The sequence below is a fragment of the Prionailurus bengalensis genome, chromosome D2 (assembly GCF_016509475.1).
Source record: "Prionailurus bengalensis isolate Pbe53 chromosome D2, Fcat_Pben_1.1_paternal_pri, whole genome shotgun sequence".
Lineage (NCBI taxonomy): Eukaryota > Metazoa > Chordata > Mammalia > Carnivora > Felidae > Prionailurus > Prionailurus bengalensis.
Window position 1 is genome coordinate 34,219,597 of NC_057351.1, and position 23,992 is coordinate 34,243,588.

At 37.7% G+C, this 23,992-nt stretch overlaps 1 protein-coding gene across 4 annotated transcripts; it reads right to left on the reverse strand.

The window, feature by feature from the left end:
* AP3M1 (adaptor related protein complex 3 subunit mu 1) lies at positions 1-23,992 on the reverse strand. 4 transcript variants are annotated; one of them, XM_043598127.1, is made up of 9 exons: positions 23,677-23,992; positions 12,846-13,121; positions 11,961-12,132; positions 8,904-9,041; positions 7,405-7,490; positions 6,660-6,793; positions 5,595-5,802; positions 3,762-3,906; positions 1-3,323 (listed from the first exon to the last, which is right to left on the reverse strand). In XM_043598127.1, exons 2-9 carry the CDS (start codon positions 13,116-13,118, stop codon positions 3,223-3,225), a joined length of 1,257 nt encoding a protein of 418 aa, XP_043454062.1. In that variant the 5' UTR covers positions 13,119-13,121; positions 23,677-23,992; the 3' UTR covers positions 1-3,222. The 4 variants fall into 4 exon arrangements, with proteins under 4 accessions (XP_043454062.1, XP_043454059.1, XP_043454061.1 ...); XM_043598124.1 differs by having other exon boundaries at positions 23,401-23,746; XM_043598126.1 differs by having other exon boundaries at positions 23,239-23,746.

Consider the following 23,992-nt stretch of genomic DNA (forward strand, 5'->3'; position numbering starts at 1 on the left):
TTCAGGATTTGGCAACTAAAGACTTTTATTTAATCCAAATGTACTGGATGAACAACATACTACTGTATAGCAGTAGTATATTTACTTAACAAAGATCTGCATAATAAAGGACAGGTTTGGGATTATACACTAGAAGGAGGTGACAAAAGTTAACAATAGAAAGAAAGCAGCCAGTTGATGTGGATCATCCAGTAGTCTGTCTTCATCTAGCTAGCTGTGGAGACCATCGCCTCTAAGAAGCTGAAGCTGTTACATGTGCAGGAATATCACATGCCTATTTTTCGAATTTCAAAGCCCAATACAGAACAACAGGGCTGTCAGGGATCCACCAGGGCTATAAGGCAGATAGCTAGCTTTTGGGGACATTCTCCTTTTGCTTGAGGAAGCACTGACTATAAGTAGGAACAGGTACTTGGGAGCAGAGTGGGCACATCACTGTTTTTGCCTGGTTTTCTAGATCTGAAAGGGGAGTGTGAAAGGGGGATAGTGCTGCAGACTACACCTATTGCCGATTTAGAAGTGTTGCTGACTAGGGAGGCAGATTCCAGACTCCTGGAGTTGAAGAGAAATATCCAAGGCTACAGAATTAGCTCAGCATCTGAAAACAGTATTCATGGTCTAATTTTTGTTACTCACCATATGTTCACTGGTGCTGCCTTCCTGCTGCATCATATTTTAGTTGTTTTCTCAAATCAGAGGACTCTAAGGACAGTGAGACCAGCATCTTCCAAAGGTTCTTCTGTAGCACCACTTTAGGAATGAACCCATCACATGAATACTCTTTGAATAAATGAGAGTAACTTCCTTATACAGAGAATGAGCGTCTAACTTCATTTGCTCTTACGATGGCTCCTTTAAGAATTTATAAAATGGGGCAATTCTGGGATTAGCTGGATTTCTGTGTTTGAAAAATATTCTACTAAGTATTCATGGATCTTTGTTACTTATTAGTAGTTGGTGCTGGTGGTGGTGGTAGGAAGAGTAGCTTTGATCACTTACTGCTCAGTCTCTGGCCATAGGGTGATGCTTAGAGAAAGTACACATGGCTGTTAACATACTGAGGTTAAGAGACGAGCACCTGGAAGTGCTCTGCAGCAACCCTTACACCTTATGTGATGATACAGAACAAAATCTGATCATGTTTAGCCTGCTCTGATACTGAGGCATGCCCATCTGAGAATGCTCAATCAACAGTCAAGTTAAAAAAAAATCAATTTGTTGCTTCGTCTTTTTATTGACAGTAAAGCCAGGTTAGATAAAGGACTTACTGGATTCAAATTAATAAATACAATAATTTAATTATAAAAGGAAACAGTCTACTTGGAAGTTTTAGCAGAAATTGCTAAAGACAAGGGACTCTTGGCATATAATCTGTTTATATATGAGAAGATAGCACAGAAAGAAAACTGGACATTCGCGATATGGATGGTTGAGATTAGGGATTCTGCAGAAAGAAAAGCCAAGGTACTGACTGCTCTTTTAAGATAGGGCATTAAAAGACATTAAAAATGAAAAGCAACTGAACTGGGTAATTAACCTCAGGCAAAGGGAATAAATATTTGGCAACGCCCTGATTTTAGCTGCCAAACTGGTATCGGTTACCCAGGTAATTCCAAATTTGCAAAAAGTGCCATTTCCTATTAGATGAAAGGCAGGCTGGGTACCCTAGGCAGGCAAAGGTAAGAATGCTGCTGTATGGTGGGCTCTGTGTACCAGCATCAACCACTAGCCCTTGATAGCACAATGTGATGAATTTAAGGGTCATTCTTAGCATGATACAGAAAAGGCAGTTATAAGCAGAGACAAATGAAGAGAATGGAGTCACAAGGAGAAGAAAACTAATACCATAAGCAAGAACATGTGGGAACCATGATGAACAAGCACTTACATCTTTCAGCCTATCTCCATTCTTCGTATCTCATGAGGCAAAACAACTGGGTAAGGACTTCAAAGCCAATGAAGTTGAGTGAAGTGATACAACTACAGACTGACTTGCCAACCATGAGGATCAATATGGTTTCATCAGTGTTGGTGAAGGTTTTGTTTCTGCCTCAATATAATGCACATCCAAGTATTTTGTCAGTACAGTAGAGACATTCAAGTACTAATTCTGGAAGGAACCTACTACCATAACCTTGGGAAGCACACAATATGAAAAGGGGGTTCCCCTTGAAGACAAGGGATGCAGGTAAATTCAAAGACCTTAAGAACAATAAAAAAGATAAAAGGTTTAAAAGACTGACGATAGTGAAGCAGGCACATTTTCTTCCTTTTGCTGAACTAGGGCTTGAGGCCTTTAGGCTAACTATGGTTTAAGCGGTGTTGACAAGTTTTATAGAACACGAAGGTGGCAAAGGTTCACTGAAGTTTCTCTTTTACTGCCTAAATTTGCTTCAAATCTCAAATGCTTGTGCTTGCAATAACTTCCTAAAAGCAGAAGTAGTGTTCCCTTTTATGACCTTAATAAAGCATTTGCCCCTTTGATACAAATCATTTTTACTATGCTATCTAAATGGCTGAACCAGTGGCACAAAACTGAGATGGTACATATGCAGCAAGGTCCCTGTAAATCAAAATCTGAGCTTTACATAAAAATCTTATTTATAAAAAATACAATACCAAGTATAGTGAGAATGAAGCATGGAGCAGTAGTGCCCCCTGCCAGGGCCATGTGGAAGTGGCTTCTGCTACAGTGCTTGCTTAATGGCACAAGTGAAAAGCTGAATAAGGCAAACACTTGAAGAGGCAGTTTTCTGTAAACTTCTTGGGGGTGGGGAGATTTCCTCTGTTGGGACAGTTGCTGATTTGGGATGGCTAAAATCAGGTGTGACATTTGGCTGCACTTGATGCATCACATTACAGATTAAGACCGCTCCTGCTGGCTGAGACCAGTTCACTTGTTTTAGGGAACAGGTGATCACTGTAGACTTTTGCCTTTACTGTTACAACGTGCAGCCTCCAGCTGATGCCCCTCATGAAGGAAATCACCTCCAGAATCTTCCTAACTGAAATGATACAAAATAAGCTAAGTAATTCAAAGTTTCCTTAGCTTAAAGCTCCTTAAGAACCCTACATTGATTACTAAGCAACTTCGTTAGCGGTGTATAGCTCAACAGGGATGCTTTAACTAGAATATGTATTCCCACCCACTTGGTACCTAACAGTAATAAACTATAATGACACTAGGAAAACAAACAGATCTTGAGGAATTTTGGCTTCTTCTCATGTCCTCACTTGGAACTTTCCAGCTTTCGTGACATATTTGACTCCTTTAAATGGCTTATATTTCTCCCCATACATGTCCAAACGGTTTACTTTTAAGCCTGTGTCAAAAAGAATAGGTAAGGAAAGGAACAAATTATTATCCTGGTCACACCAACCAACAATATTTGTTTAGCAATGAATACTACACAGTAAATCTGACATTAACTAAGAGTCCCTTTTATCATTTGGAAGCAATCTCCTTTCTACTGTTCATAAATTATAGCACTGTGGAAGGATGGTTTTAGTTTAGATTCCCATGTGGGCAAGGGATGTCTTTTCAAGATGATTCTTTCTGTGAGTATGAATGACTCCTTCTTTTGTGCTGGGAAGGGGGTCTGGTGAAGGAAGTTAAAGTGCTCTCCAAAATCACTGTACCTGAGAGGAGGCCCCATAGCACAGTGTGAAAGGCAGGCTGGAGTTAGTTCTTTTTAGAGAGGGAATGTTAGTAGCCTCTAAGCAAAATTCAGTTAACCCTTAAACACAAAACTTATCCTTACCAGAAATAGCAAGCTGCTGGATCTTGAATTGTATGTTGAGACTTGGATTCTCTTCCGGCTTGGGTGCTCCAGACTGTAAATTTACCAGTCCTTTAAGACTTGGGAGCTTTTGTGGAGTAATTTTTCCCACATCCCATGTCAGTACCTTAAAAAGACATAACAACCAAATACAACCTGAACTATTTACTAAAGACAAATGTTTAGACACAAGGTTCAAAGACACCATAACTTTCTGTACAGAATGGAGCACAGTGTCTTGGAAACAAGAGACCTGGGATCTTCTGTGACTCTGAATGGTGAGCACAGAGAACCAACATTTGTAGACCATCTACTTTTGGATACAGTATTGTGCTTAGCACTATTCACACATTATCTCAAAGAAGCCTGGGGGCGCCTGGGTGGTTCAGGTGGTTAAGCATCCAACTTCAGCTCAGGTCATGATTTCATGGTTTGTGGGTTTGAGCCTTGTGTAGGGCTCTGTGCTGACAGCTCAGAGCCTGGAGCCTACTTCCAATTCTGTGTCTCCCTCTCTCTCTCTATCCCTCCCCCACTCGCTCTTGCTCTCAAAAATAAACATTAAAAAAAAAAAAGCCTGTGATGCAGACTTTATCTTCTTTTTATCAATAAGGAAACTGAAGCTCAGAGGTCAAATGACTTGCTCAGGGTCACATAGCTAGTTTAGAGGCAAAATTGGGATTTGAAGGGGCGCCTGGGTGGCTCAGTCGGTTGAGCGGCCGACTTCGGCTCAGGTCATGATCTCGTGGTCCGTGAGTTCGAGCCCCGCGTCGGGCTCTGTGCTGACAGCTCAGAGCCTGGAGCCTGTTTCAAATTCTGTGTCTCCCTCCCTCTCTCTCTGACCCTCCCCCGTTCATGTCTCTCTCTGTCTCAAAAATAAATAAATGTTAAAAAAAAAAAAATTGGGATTTGAACCTAAGACTGATTTCAAATGTTGTTTCTACTATATTGCCTTCACTGTGTCTCTGGGCCTCAGTTTACTCTTCTTGTAAAATGAGAAAATGGACCTAAACTAGTGTTCTTTAAACTTTTAGCTTTCTTTGTTCAAATGAAATCTTTAGTGTGGAAGCTCAGTAACAGTCAAGAAAGTGAAGCTGTTACGACTGAAGCCAAGGTGAAGGGCCAGGGATCTGTAGCTCCCCCTTCATTGCTCAGCCCTGTGTAGTATCCGGGGAGGTTCTTCAAATCCTTAGGACTGGATTGGATGATGATTTCATTCAAAAATATGCCTTTTCACTTATCAGGCAGTACAATAACTGCCACTGAAAAGAATCATATTTTTTACCCAAGCAGGAAGCTGAGAGAAAATCATCTTTTATAGTTTCTCTGAAAACCCTCTGCTAGAGGCACATTTATGTATAGTGAGGAAGCAGCTTTCCTAGCCAGTACCCACTGTGGAAAAGTGTGAAACAGTGCTTTTAAATGAAAAAGAAAGGTCTTACTGATCAATTTCTACAGAAAATTTAACAATAGACTACAATACTATCTTCTTATATCCAGGTAATGCTTCTCTCTTTTTAAAAAGCTTTTTATATCTTCTTCCTCATTAGCGAGTGGGCCTCTAGATGATCAGTGGATGAGAAAAAGACACACTCTGAGGGAGAAAAGAATGAGTCTCAGTTTTCTGTTCATCTCCTCTGCAGCAGATATGGGTTCCCTCCACAGCCAGGGGCAGGCACATAGCACAGTATGCTCTCTAGGTTTTGTTAGGAACTTTAGTTTTAACCAAGACATTAAACCCTTCCTTCTGCCCTCCCTGCCATTACAAAATAAAGACTGCAGAAACACTTGCTTACTCTTGATGAGAGGTGGCCATACCTTGGTAACTGGATCAAATGTATAGCTGCCTTGTGTTGGTGTCAGGTTCATATTCAGTACAACTTTTGGCATGTGAACTGTTACTGTGATTCCTTCAATAGTTTTCCCCATATTCTGCTTTGGTCCAATTGTAATATCGAATCTTCCACAAGAACTGTTCTCCTTAAAGCTGATGCAATGTTTCACATACACTGGTATTGCCACTAGACTGAAAAGAGAAAGACAGACTCAACCACAAACATGATTAATGGTGTGAGACAGTTATAGAGGTAGCCTGAAAACCTCAGTCCAGAGTGTCCTACCCTGCCTTTGACTCCACTATGGGACCATATACACCCAGAAGTGGAGATTTAGCATCTGTACCAGGGGGTTTGAGTACATTAGGGTTCCAGCATCACTGCACTAAGACTCATACAATTTCTGAGCAATACATACACAAGTCAAGATAGTATAAACAATTGGGGCAAATAGCCCTAGTTTAAAGAAATGAATTAAGATACCATAGAAAAGATAATTTAAAATTATACTAAATAAAATAGCCCCTATGTGGTAAGAGCCAAGAAACAACTCCTCTGCTTTTAAGTCCCGTCTAATATTACCCGTATACCTTCTGATATTTTCCAGGGACAAACCAGGTACAACCCATAATGCTAATTCATTCATTTGAACCTCAGTACATAAAAGAATGTCCTGAAGCCAGTTAGTTGGGAGATACCCTGGGAAGCTGGAGATATGTGTGTCCTTTAGTTATGAAGCCTAAAGACCACAGTAAAATTATGGCATGGATTCAAGGTTTTGCCCAGGTTACACAATTCCAAAATGCTTGTTCTCAGGTATATATTTTGCTACTCTCATTTACTACTATTTTATACTCTCAGATTCAAGGTACACTGATTATATTAGATACATATTTTCACCAGTTCTTCCTGAGTCTCCTGCTGGGCCATGGCTAAAGGGAGCAGTGATGAATTCAAGTATTCAACTGTCAAAATGGAAAAGGTAAAGTGAATTCTACCCATCACACTGATCTATGATGGTAGATTTCTGGTTAATGCACCGACATACTTTTGTGAGCTGACACGATATGATATGAGTCGGAAATTTCCATCTGGAGGAATAAATGACAAAACTCTTTCAGATTCCCAACGCTTGAACCGGATGCAGGGGTGGAAGCTGACATCATCTAGAAGCCGTGGGTTCTGCCAGGAAAACAAGATAGCAATATTCATAGAGTGCAGTGAATATGGCAACTTACTCAGATATGAGAAATTAATAGACTCCCTAAAGATAAAAGAGTCATGTTAAGAGTTGGTTACTATGACCACATTAACACAATCTTAATGGATATTATTTTATTTGAATTTCAATAACTATTAAGTAGAAAATACAAGTAGTATCATGTACATTTTATAAATGAAAAAACTGAGGTTTGAAGAAGTCAAGGTCAGGACAAGACAGCATCAGAACTCTGTTCTCTTGATTTTCTTAGTAGTGTATCATGCTGAGTCTAAAATGATGAAAAAGATCAATGCCCTTTCATCAGCAAACAAATAATTCGGTTAAGTGAGACTACACATTTGCAGAAGCCAGCCAGCCACTTAAGCCACTTCTGGCAAACTCAGGAAAAGACCTCAGCCTTTTCATAAAGGCCATGCTCATCATGTAAAACACTGTCTTGGGAAGCTGTACTAAGAATACTACTGAGATAATCCTTATAATCTAAGATACAAACATCTCTCAGTATTTATCATTTCATTTAGTACTTCATATGTATTAGGCATGCAAAGAACTACAGGACAGGAGAACTTACCATGAAAGAAAGAGAAAGGTCAGGCATTCCAGATAGCTTAATGCAAGCATCAATGACCCCCTGAATTTCTGCAAAGACTGTAGATCCTGAGGAAAGAAATAAAGTGATAACATCACTGGAATCTGAATCTTTACTAGAGCTATCACTGTATCTGAAGTAATGGAGACACCTCCTGAGTGTCAGACATAATGAAACTTGCACATCTTCTGACAAGTTAGTGGACAAAGGATCTATTACACCAGTTACAACAACTTCTTCACTAAGTGCCATGGCCCACATCTAACTCTGGTAGGTAATTCTAAGGAATATCAAACCTGACTCTATCTTGATAGTGAACCTTGAAAGACTGCTGGATATGAAGTTAAAAATTAAAAAAATTTTTTTTTCACGTTTATTCATTTTTGAGAGACAGAGCACGAGTGGGGGAGGGGCAGAGAGAGAGAGGGAGACACAGGATCTGAAGCAGACTTTAGGCTCTGAGCTGTCAGCACAGAGCCCAATGTGGGGCTCGAATCAACAAACCGCGAGATAATGACCTGAGCCGAAGTCGGATGCTTAACCAACTGAGCCATTCAGGTGGCCCTGAAATTAAATATTTTCAATGGAATTTACAAATGAGGCAAGTTTCTCATGAAATGGACTAAACTGTTAAACTTTAAGAAATAGGCATTATTCCGTAATAATATAGTTATTATTCTGTAGGATAGAATTTTATAATGAAAAAGAGCACTCACTAAAGAAAAGATATTGGTTGTAATTCGTAATAACTCATTTTCACACGGCAACTAGCTGTGTGACCTTAAGCAGATTACTAAGCTCTTCTGAGCTTCAGTTTCCTTATGTATAAAATGTGAGGGTTGGACTAGATGTTTTAAATAAAACTTTATGATTCTAAGACAGTACTGCTGTTTTTTGGGGGGTTGTTATTAGAAGTACTGCATATAGGGGCAGCTGAGTGGCTTAGTCGGTTAAGTGTCTGACTTTGGCCCAGGTCATGATCTCACGGCTCAAGAGTTCAAGCCCCGTGTTGGGCTCTGTGCTGACAGCTCAGAGCCTGAAACTGCTACGGATTCTGTGTCTCTCTTTCTCTCTGCCCCTCCCTGGCTGGTGCTCTGTTGCTCCCTCTCAAAAACGAATAAACATTAAAAAAAATTATACATAAAAAAAAGAAGTACTGCATATTAAAGTGGTAGCAAAAGTATGGTGTATGGTAGATATACAATAAATGTTTAAATGAATAAATGGCAAAAGGCAGAGGCATACAGGGTAATAACTGGCTTAACAAGGCAGCATGAGATCTGATTTATAAGGTTTGGCAGACCTAAACTAGTGGTTATGAAAATTATATGTAACCTCTGGGCAAAATAAACAGATTTTTAAGCTATTAGAAAGTGAATGCCTTTCCACTGAAGCCATACTGCCAAAGGGTTTCAATTTTCTGTTCAGCTTATGTCAGCTCAACTGTTTCTTCCCAAATAAGATTACATGCACACAATTACCTGATTTATCTATAATTGCATCTATTTCTTCAACGACATCAAAATAGGCTTCATTGTTTGTGTACTTTACCCCTGCCCGTCGCCATGGGATGTTGGACAGCTGCCCAGTGGGGAGTGTGTCCCCAACATTACTGCTGCCTAGAAACCGGAAAAGGAGAAAGCAAAGGTAATGCATTAAATGGTCATCAGAAAAGCTATTTACAAGGGCACCTGGCTGGCTCAGTTGGTAGAGTGTGCGACTCTTGACCTTGGGGTTGTGAGTTCAAGTTCCAAGTTGGGTGTACAGCTAACTTGAAAGGAAGAAAGAAAGAAAGAAAGGAGAGAAAGAAAGAAAAGAGAAAAAAAGAAAGAAAGAGAGAGAAAGAAAAAGAGAGAAAGAAAGAAAGAAAGAAAGAAAGAGAAAGAAAGAAGCCATTAACCAGCAAAACAAAACAAAACCAAAAAACAAAAAAAGAATGCTTTATTTGCTTCTTTACTGTTTGGGTTTTACTTCATTGAAGTATTTGAAGAACCACTTGTGGATGGTTTCCAGAATTGTTGGAGATATATTCATACCAACATGATCAAATTTCTAGAAGACAGAAGTAGACCATGTGGTCCTCTATGTGCCAAACCAGGTTAAATTCACTTACTCATCTTTTGCTTTCTGCATGTTAACAGTAACCTAACCTGATTCCAGTGGCTCAACAACGGAATCTCATCCTGCTGCCACTGATGAAGAAAAGAGGCTAGTTGTTTTAAAATCTTCTGCTGATAAAATGTCTCCACTGAGAATACAAAGTGATTAGTAGGCCCTTTGGTATTCAGCTTAAATTCTACATGAGATGCTGCCAAGCAGGCCTCAGTGGAGTAACTGGATGAAGAACACACTCTAGCCTTCTCCCATTTTAAGGTCAGACACCCATATGGCTGCAATATCGCTCATGTTTAATGTCTGGCTTTTTTACTGATAAACTGACATATGTCTGAAGAAAGTCTGGTTGTCCAAAACATATCCTTGAGCTGTGACATATTTAACATTTTGGTTAATTTACATTTCCAACATACAAGTAGTACATGCTTAATAACAACAACAACACATGTGAAGTTCAGAAAAGTGGCTAAAAATATCTATCTTCCTTTTACTAAAATACAACTACCATTAACATTTTGGTATATTTCTTTAAACATTTCCCTCATAAGTAGGTTCCACTTATTATTATTATTTTTTTTGTATTTTGATAATTTTGCTTTTTTTACATATAATTTTACAGTCTCATTTGATTGGTGTTAGTGTCTCCAACCTTTTGCCTTCCAAAATTTTTGAAAAACACTGCCTTAATCTTCCTGTTCAAAACTTTCAATGTTTCCACACTGGCTTTGTGGGAAAAAAAAAAACAACACCAAAAAACCCCCCAAAACAAATTTAGCCTAGCATTCAAGAATTTCCTCAACTTAACTCTTTAATTTTATCTCTCACGACTCAGCTAAAAAACAGCTCTGCTTCTGCTAAACAAATTAATACAATTCAAGGCTTTTCACTTTGTGTGTGTTTTCTCACATCGTTCCATCTATAGAATGCTCTTATTCCTCCCTCTCTCCCTAAATTCTGTTGCTTCTCTAGGGCTCTGCCCTAGGGCCAACCAGTATAATTCAGAAGGAGTTATTTCATCCACTGAACCATTCTCTTGAATTTTATAAAGCACTGCCTTAATAGCCTATATACTGTCATTCTATTATTTTAGTAATTATAAAATACGTGTTCATTTTGGAAATTAGAAAGTGTAAGGCAAAAATAAAGATAGTATGTAATTCCTTAGTTGGAGATGGTCATTGAAAACATTTTAGAGCTTTTTTGTCTGTATGAATGTTTATGTATAATTAAGATAATTAAATAATTTTATGGTTTTGTGTTTTTTTTCCATTTAATATTATATCATGTGTACCTTCCAGTGTCACTGCATTATCTATAAAGTATGGAATTGCCTTTTACAATCTTACTATTATTTATGTACTTTATTTTTTTTTCCCAATCTCTCATCCAGAGTTTAAATTTTAGGGACACAGACACTCCATCTTATCTTTCCTTGAATTTCTCCTAACACTCAGCCTTGTATAGAGGATGAATAAAGCTTTCTTGCAAGCCTCCCTTGCCCCATTTTTTAGGTCAGTATATTTGGAGAGGGGTTTATAATGGTAGACATTATAGCTGGTGTGGCATGTAACATTTCACAGAAATCTTTCTCTAGAAGACTTCAATGCTCTCAAAAAAAAAAAAAAAAAAAAAAAAGCCATCATCTGGATGTACCTAATTTCTAGCTACACTCAAGAAATAAACCAAAATTAGAAACTTACAAAACAAGTACAAGGCTCACATTGCATGAGATCTCACAAATAGACTAATTTCCTATCTTTTTGTTTTAATAAATCTTCTGCATGTATAAAACAAAGACTTGGAGGAGACAATATGTACTCTGTGGTGAGGATCTTAAATTTTCTATAGTCTAGTAATTTGGGTTTTATATATTTTATATATAACATAATGCCAGTTTTATAATGCTATTTTTGCCAGCTTTTGAGATACAATTGACATATAATATTGTGTTAAGTTTAAGTGTATAACATGATTTGATATACTTATACACTACAAAATGACTCTGAGTATAGTATTAGTTTATATATTCATCACATCACATAAAATAATGCTATTTTAAATACTACAATGCCAGTCTATACATAGATTGAATGCTCTTCTACGTAGCCTTCCCTTTTCTATTGGCTTCTTTAGGATTAACTGGGAAGTTATTCAGTCTTATTATTTAGTGTTAAGTAATAGTAATAATGTTATTGTGGTCTTATAGAAAAATCTATAATAAAAGAATAAAAACCAAAAGTTTTCTTTTTCATTTAAGACCTAGCCTCTTCCCATGAAAAGAAATACACATCCATTTTCACAACAGCACTAACTTTAACTCTGGGCAAGCTGTACTACCTTAATAATCTGTCAGATCATAAACAAGATTATAAACAACTTGTTTATAAAGTTTTATTTGCTCAGTTCCTACGTTTTCACCTTACCTGTAATAGAGTTGACGACAGAACGTAGAATTGTTGGTGGTTTAATCAGTTCTTTCAAAATATTAGATTCAGTAGCCAGTGGAAATCCATTGTCTAACATTTCTTCCAAGAGCTCATATACAATGACCACATTATCCTTAATTGCAGCTTCCGAACACTCACCAAAGTAGTCCTTAACAAAATGTACATAATATTGCACAATGGAAGACATGAAGAAAGGCTTGCTAGACACTCTTTGTTCAGCAGGATAAACTTATAGTAGCATAATTCATTGTTTAATATGTTGAAAATACATAAATCAGAAGGAAAAAAACCCTTTGTAGTTCTCTACATTATTCTTGAATAATTTTCTTAATATTTTTAGATTGAACTGAATTCCTATTACATATTAAGCCAGAGAGTACACTGAAACATTAAACTAGAATGTGAACTATAAACTTTACTTGCCTACCTCCAAAACACAGATAAGTGTTCAATTATTTGGTACATTTAGCAAGATAATAAAATGTAAATATTAGAAGACTGCATAACCAATAAAAATCTTGGGACCATTCAGAGAACTGTATGTAGAGGGCATTACTGTTTCCTGATAACATAATTTGTAATACATATAAAAAAATAACCTTCTTAAGTGGTATTGTTTTTTGGGGGTGCCTGGGTGGCTTCCATGACCATGAGATTACTGTGTTCTACTGAAACAATGAATACAACAGCCATGTATACTGCTACACACCCTACAAAAAAGGGTTTATGAATTTATTCTCAGTTGAAAAGGAGAGAGAGAGATAGAATACACATACAAAGCTGGATAATTAAAGAATATCATCATGTGTCCTACCCCTAACTTGAGTAATTTAAGTTCAAAAGATTTGATGAATAACCAACCTGAAAAGTGTCAGCAACTCGATGCAGAAACTCAATTACAAATAGAGGTGGCACTTCAGTCTGTATGACAGACACAAAGAAGAGCTTATCCCGGTAGATACTGATGAGGTAGTGATGAGGTGTTGAAATGACAGGTGGTACATTTTCAACATCAGCAGCTTTCTCTTGAGCTTCAAAGAAATAATCACAGACAGACTGGCTCACAACACTCTTCCAGTGCTTCTCCAGAAATATGTCACCGGAACAGTTTATGAGAAATAGACTGTGAATCATTTTCTGGAGGGAAAAAAGTTTAAACAATTTAGTGTACATCAAAAAGTACGCTTGTATTATCCTGACAAAACCAGACAAAGGCAATACAAGAAAATACAGACCAATATCACTTAAGAATAGCTGTAAAAATCCTCAACAAAATGCCAGCAAATTGAATCTAGCAATATATACAGAAGATTATACACCTCAGCCAATAGGATTTATTCCAAGAATGGAAGATTGGTTCAACATATGAAAATCAATCAATGTAACACACAACATACATAAAATAAAAGACAATAAAACCATATAATCATTTCAAAACGTGCAGGAAAATAATTTTTTTTTTCAACATTTATTTATTTTTGGGACAGAGAGAGACAGAGCATGAACGGGGGAGGGGCAGAGAGAGAGGGAGACACAGAATCGGAAACAGGCTCCAGGCTCTGAGCCATCAGCCCAGAGCCTGACGCGGGGCTCGAACTCACGGGCCGCGAGATCGTGACCTGGCTGAAGTCGGACGCCTAACCGACTGCGCCACCCAGGCGCCCCCATGCAGGAAAATAATTTGACAAAATCTAGCACCTGTTTATAATAAAAACACTTAAAATAGAAAAAGAAACTTCCTAACATTGATGGGGCATCTATGAAAATCCCATAGCTAACATTATATTTAATGATTACAGATTAAAACCTTTTCCCTTAATATCAAGAACAAACAATGATGTCCACTCTCACCATTTTTTTAAAATATATTTTTTAATGTTTTTATTTTTGAGACAGAGAGAGACAGAGCATGAGCAGGGGAGGGGCAGAGAGAGAGGGAGACATAGAATCCAAAGCAGGCTCCAGGCTCTGAGCTGTCAGCACAGAGCCTGACGCAGAGCTCGAACTCACGGACCGTGTGAGATCATGACCTGAGCTGAAGTCGGATGCTTAACTGACTGAGCCACCCAGGCGCCCCAACTCTCACCATTTTTATTCAGTATGGTACTGGAGATTCTAGCCAGGGCAATTAGAAAAATGAAACCAAAGGTTTCCAAAGTGGAAAGGAAGAAAAAAACTACCTCTATTTGCAGATGACACAATTTTTATATATGCAAAGTCCTGAGGAACACAGACGTACACACACACAAAATCATAGTTAGTGAGTTCGGCAAGCTCACAGAATACAAGATTAATATAAAAAATTATATTTCCTTTTTATTAAAAAAATTTTTTTAATGATTATTTATTTTTGAGAGAGACAGACAGAGTGTGAGCAGGGGAGGGGCAGAGAGAGAGCAAGACAGGCTCCAGGCCTGAGGTGTCAGCACAGAGCCCGATGTGGGGCTCGAACTCACAAACCATGAGATCATGACCTGAGCCAAAGTCGGACGCTTTAACCAACTGAGCCACCCAGGCACCCCTAAAAAACAATTCTATTTCTACACATTAGCATTGAATAACCTGAAAATGAAATTGAGAAAACAATCCATTTACAAGAGCATCAAGAAGATCAAAATACTTAGGACTAAATTTAACAAAAGTGCAAGACTTGTACATTGAATAGTACAGAACATCACTGAAAGAAATTAGAAATTAAAAATATCTAAAACTTGGGAAGGTATTTCATGTTCATGGATTAGAAAACTTAATATTGTTACGATAGCAATACTCACCAAATTGGCCTAAGATTCAAAGCAATCCCTACTATAATGCCAGCTGTCTTTTTTGTGGATACTGACAGGATCATCCTAAAATTCATACAGAAATGAAAGAGATAAGGATAGCCAAAACAATCTTGAAAAAGAAGAACAAATTTGGAGGACTCACACTTCCTGATTTTAAAAACCTACTACAAATGTACCATGTGGTACTGGCAAAGGGATAGACATGTAGATCAATGGAATAGAACTGAGAGTTCTGAAATTAACCCTTACATATACAGTCAATTGATTTCTGATAAGAATGCCAAAACCATTCACTGGGAGAGAGATGAGTCATTTCAACAAATGGTGCTAGGACAACTAGATTTCCACATGCAAAACAATGAATATGGACCTCTACCTCATGTCATATACAAAAATCAACTCAAAATGTATCAAAGACCTAAATCTAAGAGCTAAAACTATTAAAAACTCTTAGAAAAAACCATATATGCATTAAGTTGTCAGTACCCTGGGTTAGATAATTTTTTTAGATATGACACTAAAAGCACAAGCAACAAAAGAAAAAACAGATAATCTGGACTTTTATCAGAATTAAAAATTTTTGTACTTTGAAGGACATTATCAAGAAAGTAAAAAGAGAACTCACAGAATGAGAGAATAATTGCAAACCATATATTTTATAAGGGACTACTATCCAGAATATATAAACACTTAACAACTCAATAATAAAAGGACAACACAATAAAACAAATGGGTAAAGAATTTGAAGACATTACTCCAAAGAAGACAGACATACAAATGACAAATAAGCGGAGGTAAATGTGCTCAACGCCTTCTCAGAATGTAAATCAAAATCACAATGAGGTATTATTTCATATCCATTAGACTAGATATAATCAAAATGCAGACAATAACAAGTATTGACAAGAAAGTGGAGAAACTGGAACCCTCATCAATTGCTGATAGGGATTTAAAATGGTATAGCTGCTGTGGAAAACAGTGTGAATTCTTGCAAAAGTTAAAGACAGTGTTATCAAATGACTCAGAAATTCTACTCCTAGGTATACAACCAAGAAAACTAGGAATGGATGTCCATACAAAAATTTGCATACAAATGTTCCTAGCAGCATTATTCATAATATTCAAAAAGTAGAGACAACTCAAATGTCTATCAACTGATGAATGGGTAAATAACAAATTTTCAAACAATGGAATATTATTCAACCATAAAAAGGAATGAAGTAATACATGCCATTAAATGGCTGAACCATGAAAACATTATGCTTAGGAGCCAGACGCAAAGGTCACGTATTGTATGATTCCATTTGTATAAAATGTCCAGAATAGGCAAATCTACACAGACAGAAAGTAGATTAGTGGTTGCCAGAGGCTGGGTGTAAGGGGAAGAATGTGGAGTTAGTGGTTATGGGCTTCTCATGTCTTCTTAAGGTGATAAAAACCATCTGGGATTAGAGATAATGATTGTACAGCTTTGTGAATATACTAAAACCTACTAACTTGTATACTTTAAAATGTGAATTTTATAGTATTTGAATTATATTTTATTTAAAAAATATTCTTAATAACTGTGACACACAAATCTACTTCCAGGTAGATTAAAATGTGTACAAATGTGCACCCAAAATATGTATAAAAATATACTGTTATGGTGAAAACCTGCAACAACTCAAATGTTTATTAATAGTGGAATGGAAAAATAAATTACACAATATTACTAAAATGAAAAACTGCACAGCAATGAAAATTAACTTGTTACACGAAGCAAAATCTTAAATCTGTTTGTAAGATTTGTTTGTTTATTGAACAAAGCCAGAAGCAAAAGGATACATGCAGTATGATTCTATTTATGTGAAGTTCTAGGACAGACCAAATTAATCTATGGTTTGATAAAAATGCTTTTATGGAGGAGAGTGAGGGTAGTGTCTAAGAGGAGCGTGGGGGTGGTTTAGGGTACTTGTAACATTTTATTTTTTGATATAGTTACAAGTTGTATTCATTTTGTGATAATTCATTGGGCTTTATATTATGACATATAATTTTCTGAGTGTTAATTATGCTTCAAATAAAAACTTTATTATCCTTGCAAATGGGGGATGGTGGAAAAATATCTAATTACCTTAACGTGTTCCCTTCTTTTATATGGATAACATCAGTTATCAGGTGTTTAGTCTGGTGGTCCATTAATTCAAAATTATACTACTGTAGAAGTGTAGCCCAACTGTAAAAAATTTAAAATGAATAGTTTCTCTGCATGAAGATAAATCCCAAAGAGGAAAGGAAAACTTTCCAGAATGGATGCATTCATTCAATTCTGTTGACACAGAAAACAATGACATAAACCTGAGCAGTTCTTTTAAGATTAAGTAATTTATTTTATGAAAGCATCTGACATTTAAGGACTAATTGGTGATGATTTCCCCTTCCCGTCTGGCACATGTTTAGAAGTTTTTAAGTAAATTACTAATTATTAAGATGTGTTTTAATAATTACTGTATTAATTATTATGCATAAAATAAATGCTGTTAACAGTTCCTGTATTAGAAATAAATACGTTTCTTTGTTCAAAGCCATCTCTACTTAGTAAGCAACCAACAGGACAATAAACCCTGACACTTCAGGCATTGGACCTACTAAATTTTTCTAGATTAATACTGCAACCTGCTCATTTTTCTACTTTATCTAATCAGATGCTTTGTTTAATAGGTTTGCTTAATGTCAGCTTTATATTTCTATTTGGGTGTTAAATAGTGTCATTAGGGGCACCTGGGTGGCTCAGTCGGTTAAGCATCTGACTCTTCGTTTTGGCTCAGGTCATAATCTCATGGTTTGTGAGTTCGAGCCCCACGTTGGGCTCTGCACTGACTGAAGCCTGCTTGGGATTCGCTCTCTCTGCCCCTCACCTGTTCCTACTCTTTCATCAAAACAAATAAACTTAAAAAAAAAAATTAGTGTCATTGGAATACAGACTTGCTATATAGAACCTACTAACTTTTAACTATCATCTGGGCTAATACACTTAAAAACAAACAAACAAACAAACAAACAGGAATATCCAATGAGAAGATCTGCAACTAAACTTGTATTATGATACATTTCTTGTAATAAAATCTTCATCTGAAATATAAAATGTAGCTTAAAGGAGAACACTGTAATTCCCTCGATGAAGACTCTAATTTGAGCACTTCAACCGAGCCAACTTTGGAAGATGGTACCCTTTGCAAAACTAAATTTTCAGCTCCAAGGTGTTTTATTCATTAAGGGTAAATAAATTAATAATACCTAAAATGTATTCAGTTACTAACTGTGGGCCAGGCACTATGCTAGGCACTTATCTACATTATCTCACTGAATCTTCACAACTCAATGTTATAAATATCGTGCTTATCCCCTTTTTACAGATAAGATGATAAAGTCTTGGAAATGTTAAGTCAGATCCTACAATAAGTATAAGAGCTAGGATTCAAACCCAGGTCCATGAATCTTGGGCTGCCTTTCTCACCTGGCTCCTAGAGACTAGTTATTAGGAACATTCTCTAAGGCAGCACTGTCCAATAGGATTTCTTGCAATGATGGACTAGTATCCATTGGTCACACGTGGCCATTGAGTACTTGAAATATGGCTAATGCAACTGATGTACTGAAGTTTTAATTTTAACTTAATTTAAATTCATATAACTACATGTAGTTAGCGGTTGCCATATTGGACTAGGCAGCAAATGGATAGCAAATGTGCTCTTTGAGCTTATAATTTAAGAAAAAGAACTGAAGGATGTGCTTCTTATTTAGAAGCCAAAATGTGTTCTAATAAATTATTTTGAGCAAAAATTGTATTTAAAAGATCTGACAGTAAGTTATATTCTTAAACCAGTCACCCTATAGAAGGTATAGGTCTGTGGTACTTTGTTGTCACAGTACACCCCAGAAGAGCTGCTTGTTCTCAAAGCAAGTGACTTCATAGTTCCTTTATTTTAGAGGCCACATTCCTATTCATCCTCTTAAGCTGGTGAAAAATTCTTTCCAGGAAAAGTTTCCACCAAAGTTGTTTTCACTGGCAATAGTTCAAATCTCAGGAGAATACTGTAAGTTAAACCAGCCATCTGGATTTATTGTTATCCTTAATGCTGAGATGAAAGCATAACACTTGTGGCTCTCATCAGTGCTTAGCTTTAAAACCCACCTTACCCTTCTATTATAAAAGAAGAGAGCTTATTTCTTCTATTCATATTATGAACAAAAGCCTAATACATATAACAATTAAATAAATGCCACACATAGCAGTGTAAGTTGTCTCTTTAAAAAATTTTTTTAAATGTTTATTTTTGAGAGAGAGAGAGAGAGAGAGAGAGAGAAACAGAGCATGAACCGGGGAGGGACAGAGAGAGAGAGCAGACACAGAATCCGAAGCAGGCTCCAGGCTGTCAGCACAGAGCCCGACATGGGGCTCAAACTCACGAACTGTGAGATCATGACCTGAGCCGAAGTGGGACCCTTAATGGACTGAGCCACCCAGGTGCCCCTAGCCTGTTTCTTTAGCTACTTATTCTTTTAGCAGCTGCAGTTACTTCTTTCATCATTTTAACAAACTTTCTGGGAAATTTATACACGTACCGCAACCATAGCCATCTTTTTGTTATTAGTGACTTTTGAATCAGAAAACAGAATGCTACCAGCTTATTTTAAAGCCACTTGAGAAACTTCAGAAACAGTTCTATCAGAGCTTTGACTGCAGCTTACATACTTCATAAATCCTCTTTACCAAATGAACACTCAACCTGATGAGTCACAAACAATGCAAATATAAAACACACAGTTCCTGACTTAGGATGGTTTGACTTAAGATTTTTCTAATTTAAAATCATGCAAAAGTGATATGTATCCATTAGAATCCATATTTTGAATTTTGATCTTTTTCCAGTAGAGTGATACCATACTCTTGTGGGATGCTGGCCAGAGGCAGTGAGCCACAGCTCCCAATCACCCACATGATCACCAGAGTAAATAAGAAATACATTTACAACTATTCTGTTCTTCACTTCAGTATTCAATAAATTACATGAGATAGTCAACACTTAATTATAAAATACGCTTTGTTTAGATAATTTTGCCTAACTGTGGGCTACTGTTGAGTGTTCTAAGCACATTTAAGGTTGGCTAGGCTAAGCTATGATGTTCAGTAAATTTAGGTATATTAAATGCATCTTTGACTTAAAATATTTTCAACTTACAATGGGTTTATCAGGACATAACCTCATCATAAATAAGTCAAGGAAGATGTGTAGCCAAATTTCTATTCTTGGAATAGTGTCTAAAAAAGAAAATGTATACTCTGGTTTCTCTTCAGATCACATAAATCTTTCGCCTTTTAAAAAAGAAAATGTATTCCTTCTACATATAACAGAATGGGGGCATAGAAGGGCCTATATGCAAGGTAAGAGAATGAGATCAGAAAAGAATCTAGCTCCTCTGATTCTCAGACAATTCTTAGACCATTTATTCATTCAACAGATAGTTCGGAATATGTTTTATATACAGCATGCAATGGAGATAAAAGGGCGAACTAAATAAGTCCTTGAACTTAAGAATGTTTAGACTTCAGCAAAGAAGGCAAACAAAACAGTAAGATGTAATTTCTATGACAGAAGTCCTTCAGAATTTCACCAATCTTTAAGGTGACAGAGAACACAAGTAAAGAAAACCAGCACAAATTTAGCAACTTTAGGAGGTGAGGTGATGTGGTGAGATGTGACGGGGAAGGAGATAAGCATAGACTGGTTTACTTAGTTTTTAGTGCAATGTAAAGTCATTTTTTATGGTTTTAAGCAGGGAATTCATGAGATCCAATTTATAGTTTTAAGAAAAACTGCACTGTGCAAACTTAGGCAACTGGATATTGTGACACCGGCTGAGAGATGAATTATGGTGTGGCCTGGACTAACAGAGTTGACAGCAGGGACAGAGTATAATGAAAAGATAGGAGAAATGCTTAGGCTTGAGCAAAGATTAGGTGGATTTGGGGGGTGGAGATGAGAGGAAAAATGAGGCAGTTAGCCCTGGTCCTGTATACTGACCCAATTCTGGATATATTTGACCTAAATGGATATATTCACAAGACCACTGCGTGTGTAGGTTTGGTGCTTCAGAGAGAAGCCGAGTTGGAGACATGCTTATGAGTAAACGCAACTTTTTGTTAATGGGGATTATAGCTATAAGGAGAAAAAAAAACAACAACAAAGAGAATGTGCATAGTAAGAAAGAGCCTATGGAAAGAACTCCAACATCTGAGTAGGGCCAAGGAAATGGGCCTAAAAGAAGACTGAGAAGATGTGGCTGGAGAGCAGTAAAAAAAAAAAAAAAAAAAAAAAAGGTAGGAGGGAGGGTAACAATTTTTAGTAAATAAAGTGTGTTAGTGTGTTTCCAGAAGAATATATATAGTACAACTATATAAAGTATAATATATAAAGTATACATAAAGTATTATGGTTTTTTTGTCCCTATTGAAAATTTATGATTTAACACATAGAGGGCACTGGTGACTTTAGTAAAAGTAGTTTTTGTGGTAGTTCAGTGGAATGCTGGAAACAAGACAGGATGAAATAGGCTGAGAAATAGCTCAAAGTGGAAAAAACAAAGGAAAGTAGATGATATACTCAAGAACTCTAGCTGTGAGGATGAAAAGACACAAAAATAAATGGGAGTATATCAAAATACAGTTAAGGAAGAATATTTCTAAATGCTTAAGGAAAGGTATGAGTAGAAGGCAAAAGGCAGATGATGTAGGAGAGAGGAAATAACTGGAAAAAAAAAAAAAAAAGAGGATCCTGATTAGGGAGGAGAGGACGGTACTGGGAGACTTCAGAGATTTGTTTTCCTTAAGAAGGGACACTTCCAAAAATCATATGACTTCACTCATATGAGGACTTTAAGCAACAAAACAGATGAACATAGGGGAAGGGAAACAAAAATCATATAAAAACAGGGAGGGGAACAAAACGGAAGAGACTCATAAATATGGAGAACAAACAGAGGGTTACGGAGGGGGTTGTGGGAGGGGGGATGGGCTAAATGGGTAAGGGGCACTAAGGAATCTACTCCTGAAATCATTGTTGCACTATATGCTAATTTGGATGTAAATTTTAAAAAATAAAAAAGAAAATTAAAAAAAAAAAGAAAAAAGAAGGGACACTTTGTCTCTTTAAACAAAAGGGAAGAAGGTTTGTACATTTGGTTGTAGCAACATGATCGCTTCTGTTTTCTCTGTGTAACAAAAGAGATCATTTGTAGAGGGAGAGAGAATTCCTCTCTATAAATGTCATTTGCTACTCAAGCATTTACATATTACTGAGCTGCTTAAACATATCTAATCTACAGGGAACTCCAACAGTATAGTATGCTGAATGTTTAGAAATACCATAAAAATCCCCAAGATTCAGGTAAGAAAAACTAACCTTACTGCAAAGAGAACTTTCGTACCAAAGATATGTAAATTTCAGGTACTTCCTCGTTCAACTCATTCCCCCACTTTTCCTATATTCTTAAAGAGTCCTCCTTTCTCTCCATAACTGATCGTTCCATTTGTAATTCTGATCCCATTTCCTTCTCTCTTTTCTTAGATTTGTATCATACACATTGGTTACTTGCTTTCTGCCCCAAAACATGATGTGTCTTGTATTTTTTAAACCAAACCCCAGAGGCGCCTGGGTGGTTCAGTGGTTAAGCGACCAACTCTTGATTTTTGGCTCAGGCCATGATCTCAGTTTTGTGAATTCCAGCCCCAGGTCGGGCTCTGTACAGAGCTTGCTTGGGATTCTCTCTCTCTCTCTCTCTCTCTCTCTCTGCCCCTCCCCTGCTCGCGCTCTGTCTCTCTCAAAATAAATAAACTTAAAATTTTTTTTTAATAAAATAAAAATAAACCCCAATCCTTACAGGGACTGACACCCGCTCAATAATCTTTTGCTTCATGCTCCAAACGATGAAGGTTTGATTAGTCTACACTTGCAATCTCTCCTCTCAGTAATCGACTGTATTCAAGCAGATCTTTTAACTGGTCTAATGACTTCCTAACCATCAAATCCAGCTACCTAGTCTCAAACTTCAAATTCCTCTTTTGAACCTTGCAGCATTTCATGTCATTGATAACTTTCTCCAAACCAAAACAAAGACTTCTTATTACATGAAACTTCACCTGTTTGGTTATCACCTTGAAAGTTTCTTTTCGGCTTACTTCCCAGTCTTTTCTTTTTCCCCCTTTTAATCTTTCTACCATCCACACCTAAGCCCCTGTTTCAAGCTCGGTATATCCCAAGCTCCACAAAATTCCTCCTCCTCAAGTATGGGCTCCTAATTTTAGTGGCACCACCTTCATAATCATACAGGTTATAAGCTTTAGCTTTGGGTACAAGCCAAACCCAACAAATCCAACCAGCCACAGTGCTCATCACTTTTCCATACTCAGTTTAGATTCCCGTCACCTCTCTCCTGAAGAACTGCAACACCTTCCTCACTGTATTCGCCACCCCAGGCTCATCCAGGCGCCACCCTCTAACAGGACGTCCGTTCAGGTTAGTCAGGGGGTTTGCCTTCCAAAGCAGAAGGCTAGGGCTGAGGTCCGAGTTGTTGCTACTTCAGCTCACCGTGGGTGACAAAATCTTTTTCCCGCGCCGAAGCACGGAGAGGGACCCCAATGAGCCTGAACCTCTTGGGCGTGGGACCCGAGAAGGCCGGGCTGCAGGTACACCTCTCCCTTCCGGCCCTGCCGGCAAGAAAGCCTGGAAGGCCGAGAGGGAGGCCTGGTCAGCATCAGAAATTCTCCTGAAGCCCAGGCTGGAGTCCGGACCCCCAGCTATTCAGCCTGCTCCCCAGTTTTCGAGCTGTTCCCTGTCCGTAGACTCCCCGCCCCTCACACTCACCCCGACACCTGGGCCAGCCAGTGATTCGGCGCCAGGTCCACTCCGGACCTAGGCTGTGGCAGCTGAGAAGGCCCCGAGGACCCCCGCAGGTGGGGTGCCCAATAGAGTGCCTGACTAACAGCTTCAAAGAAACCAACTGGGTCTACAGTATTGAGAAGATTAAATAAGAAGAAAGACGTTGAATGAGAATAAGGACGTCTCTTGAGGTTTAGGATCTAAATCTTCTAGATCACCCAGAACCTAGAAGAAAGTGGGTTTCACACCATGTGGACTCAGGCGCTCGTACGCAGCCTAACTCAGTCTGGGGTCCCCATAC

Bases quoted from the DNA above. Each gene is read 5' to 3' on its own strand.
- AP3M1 (XM_043598127.1), bottom strand. From the start codon at position 13,118: ATGATTCACAGTCTATTTCTCATAAACTGTTCCGGTGACATATTTCTG. The intron at 12,133-12,845 runs GTTGGTTATTCA...CATTTTGTTAAG, and splicing joins GAGTTGCTGACACTTTTCAG to GACTACTTTGGTGAGTGTTC. The intron at 3,907-5,594 runs GTATGGCCACCT...TGTCTTTTTAAG, and splicing joins CATTTGATCCAGTTACCAAG to GTACTGACATGGGATGTGGG.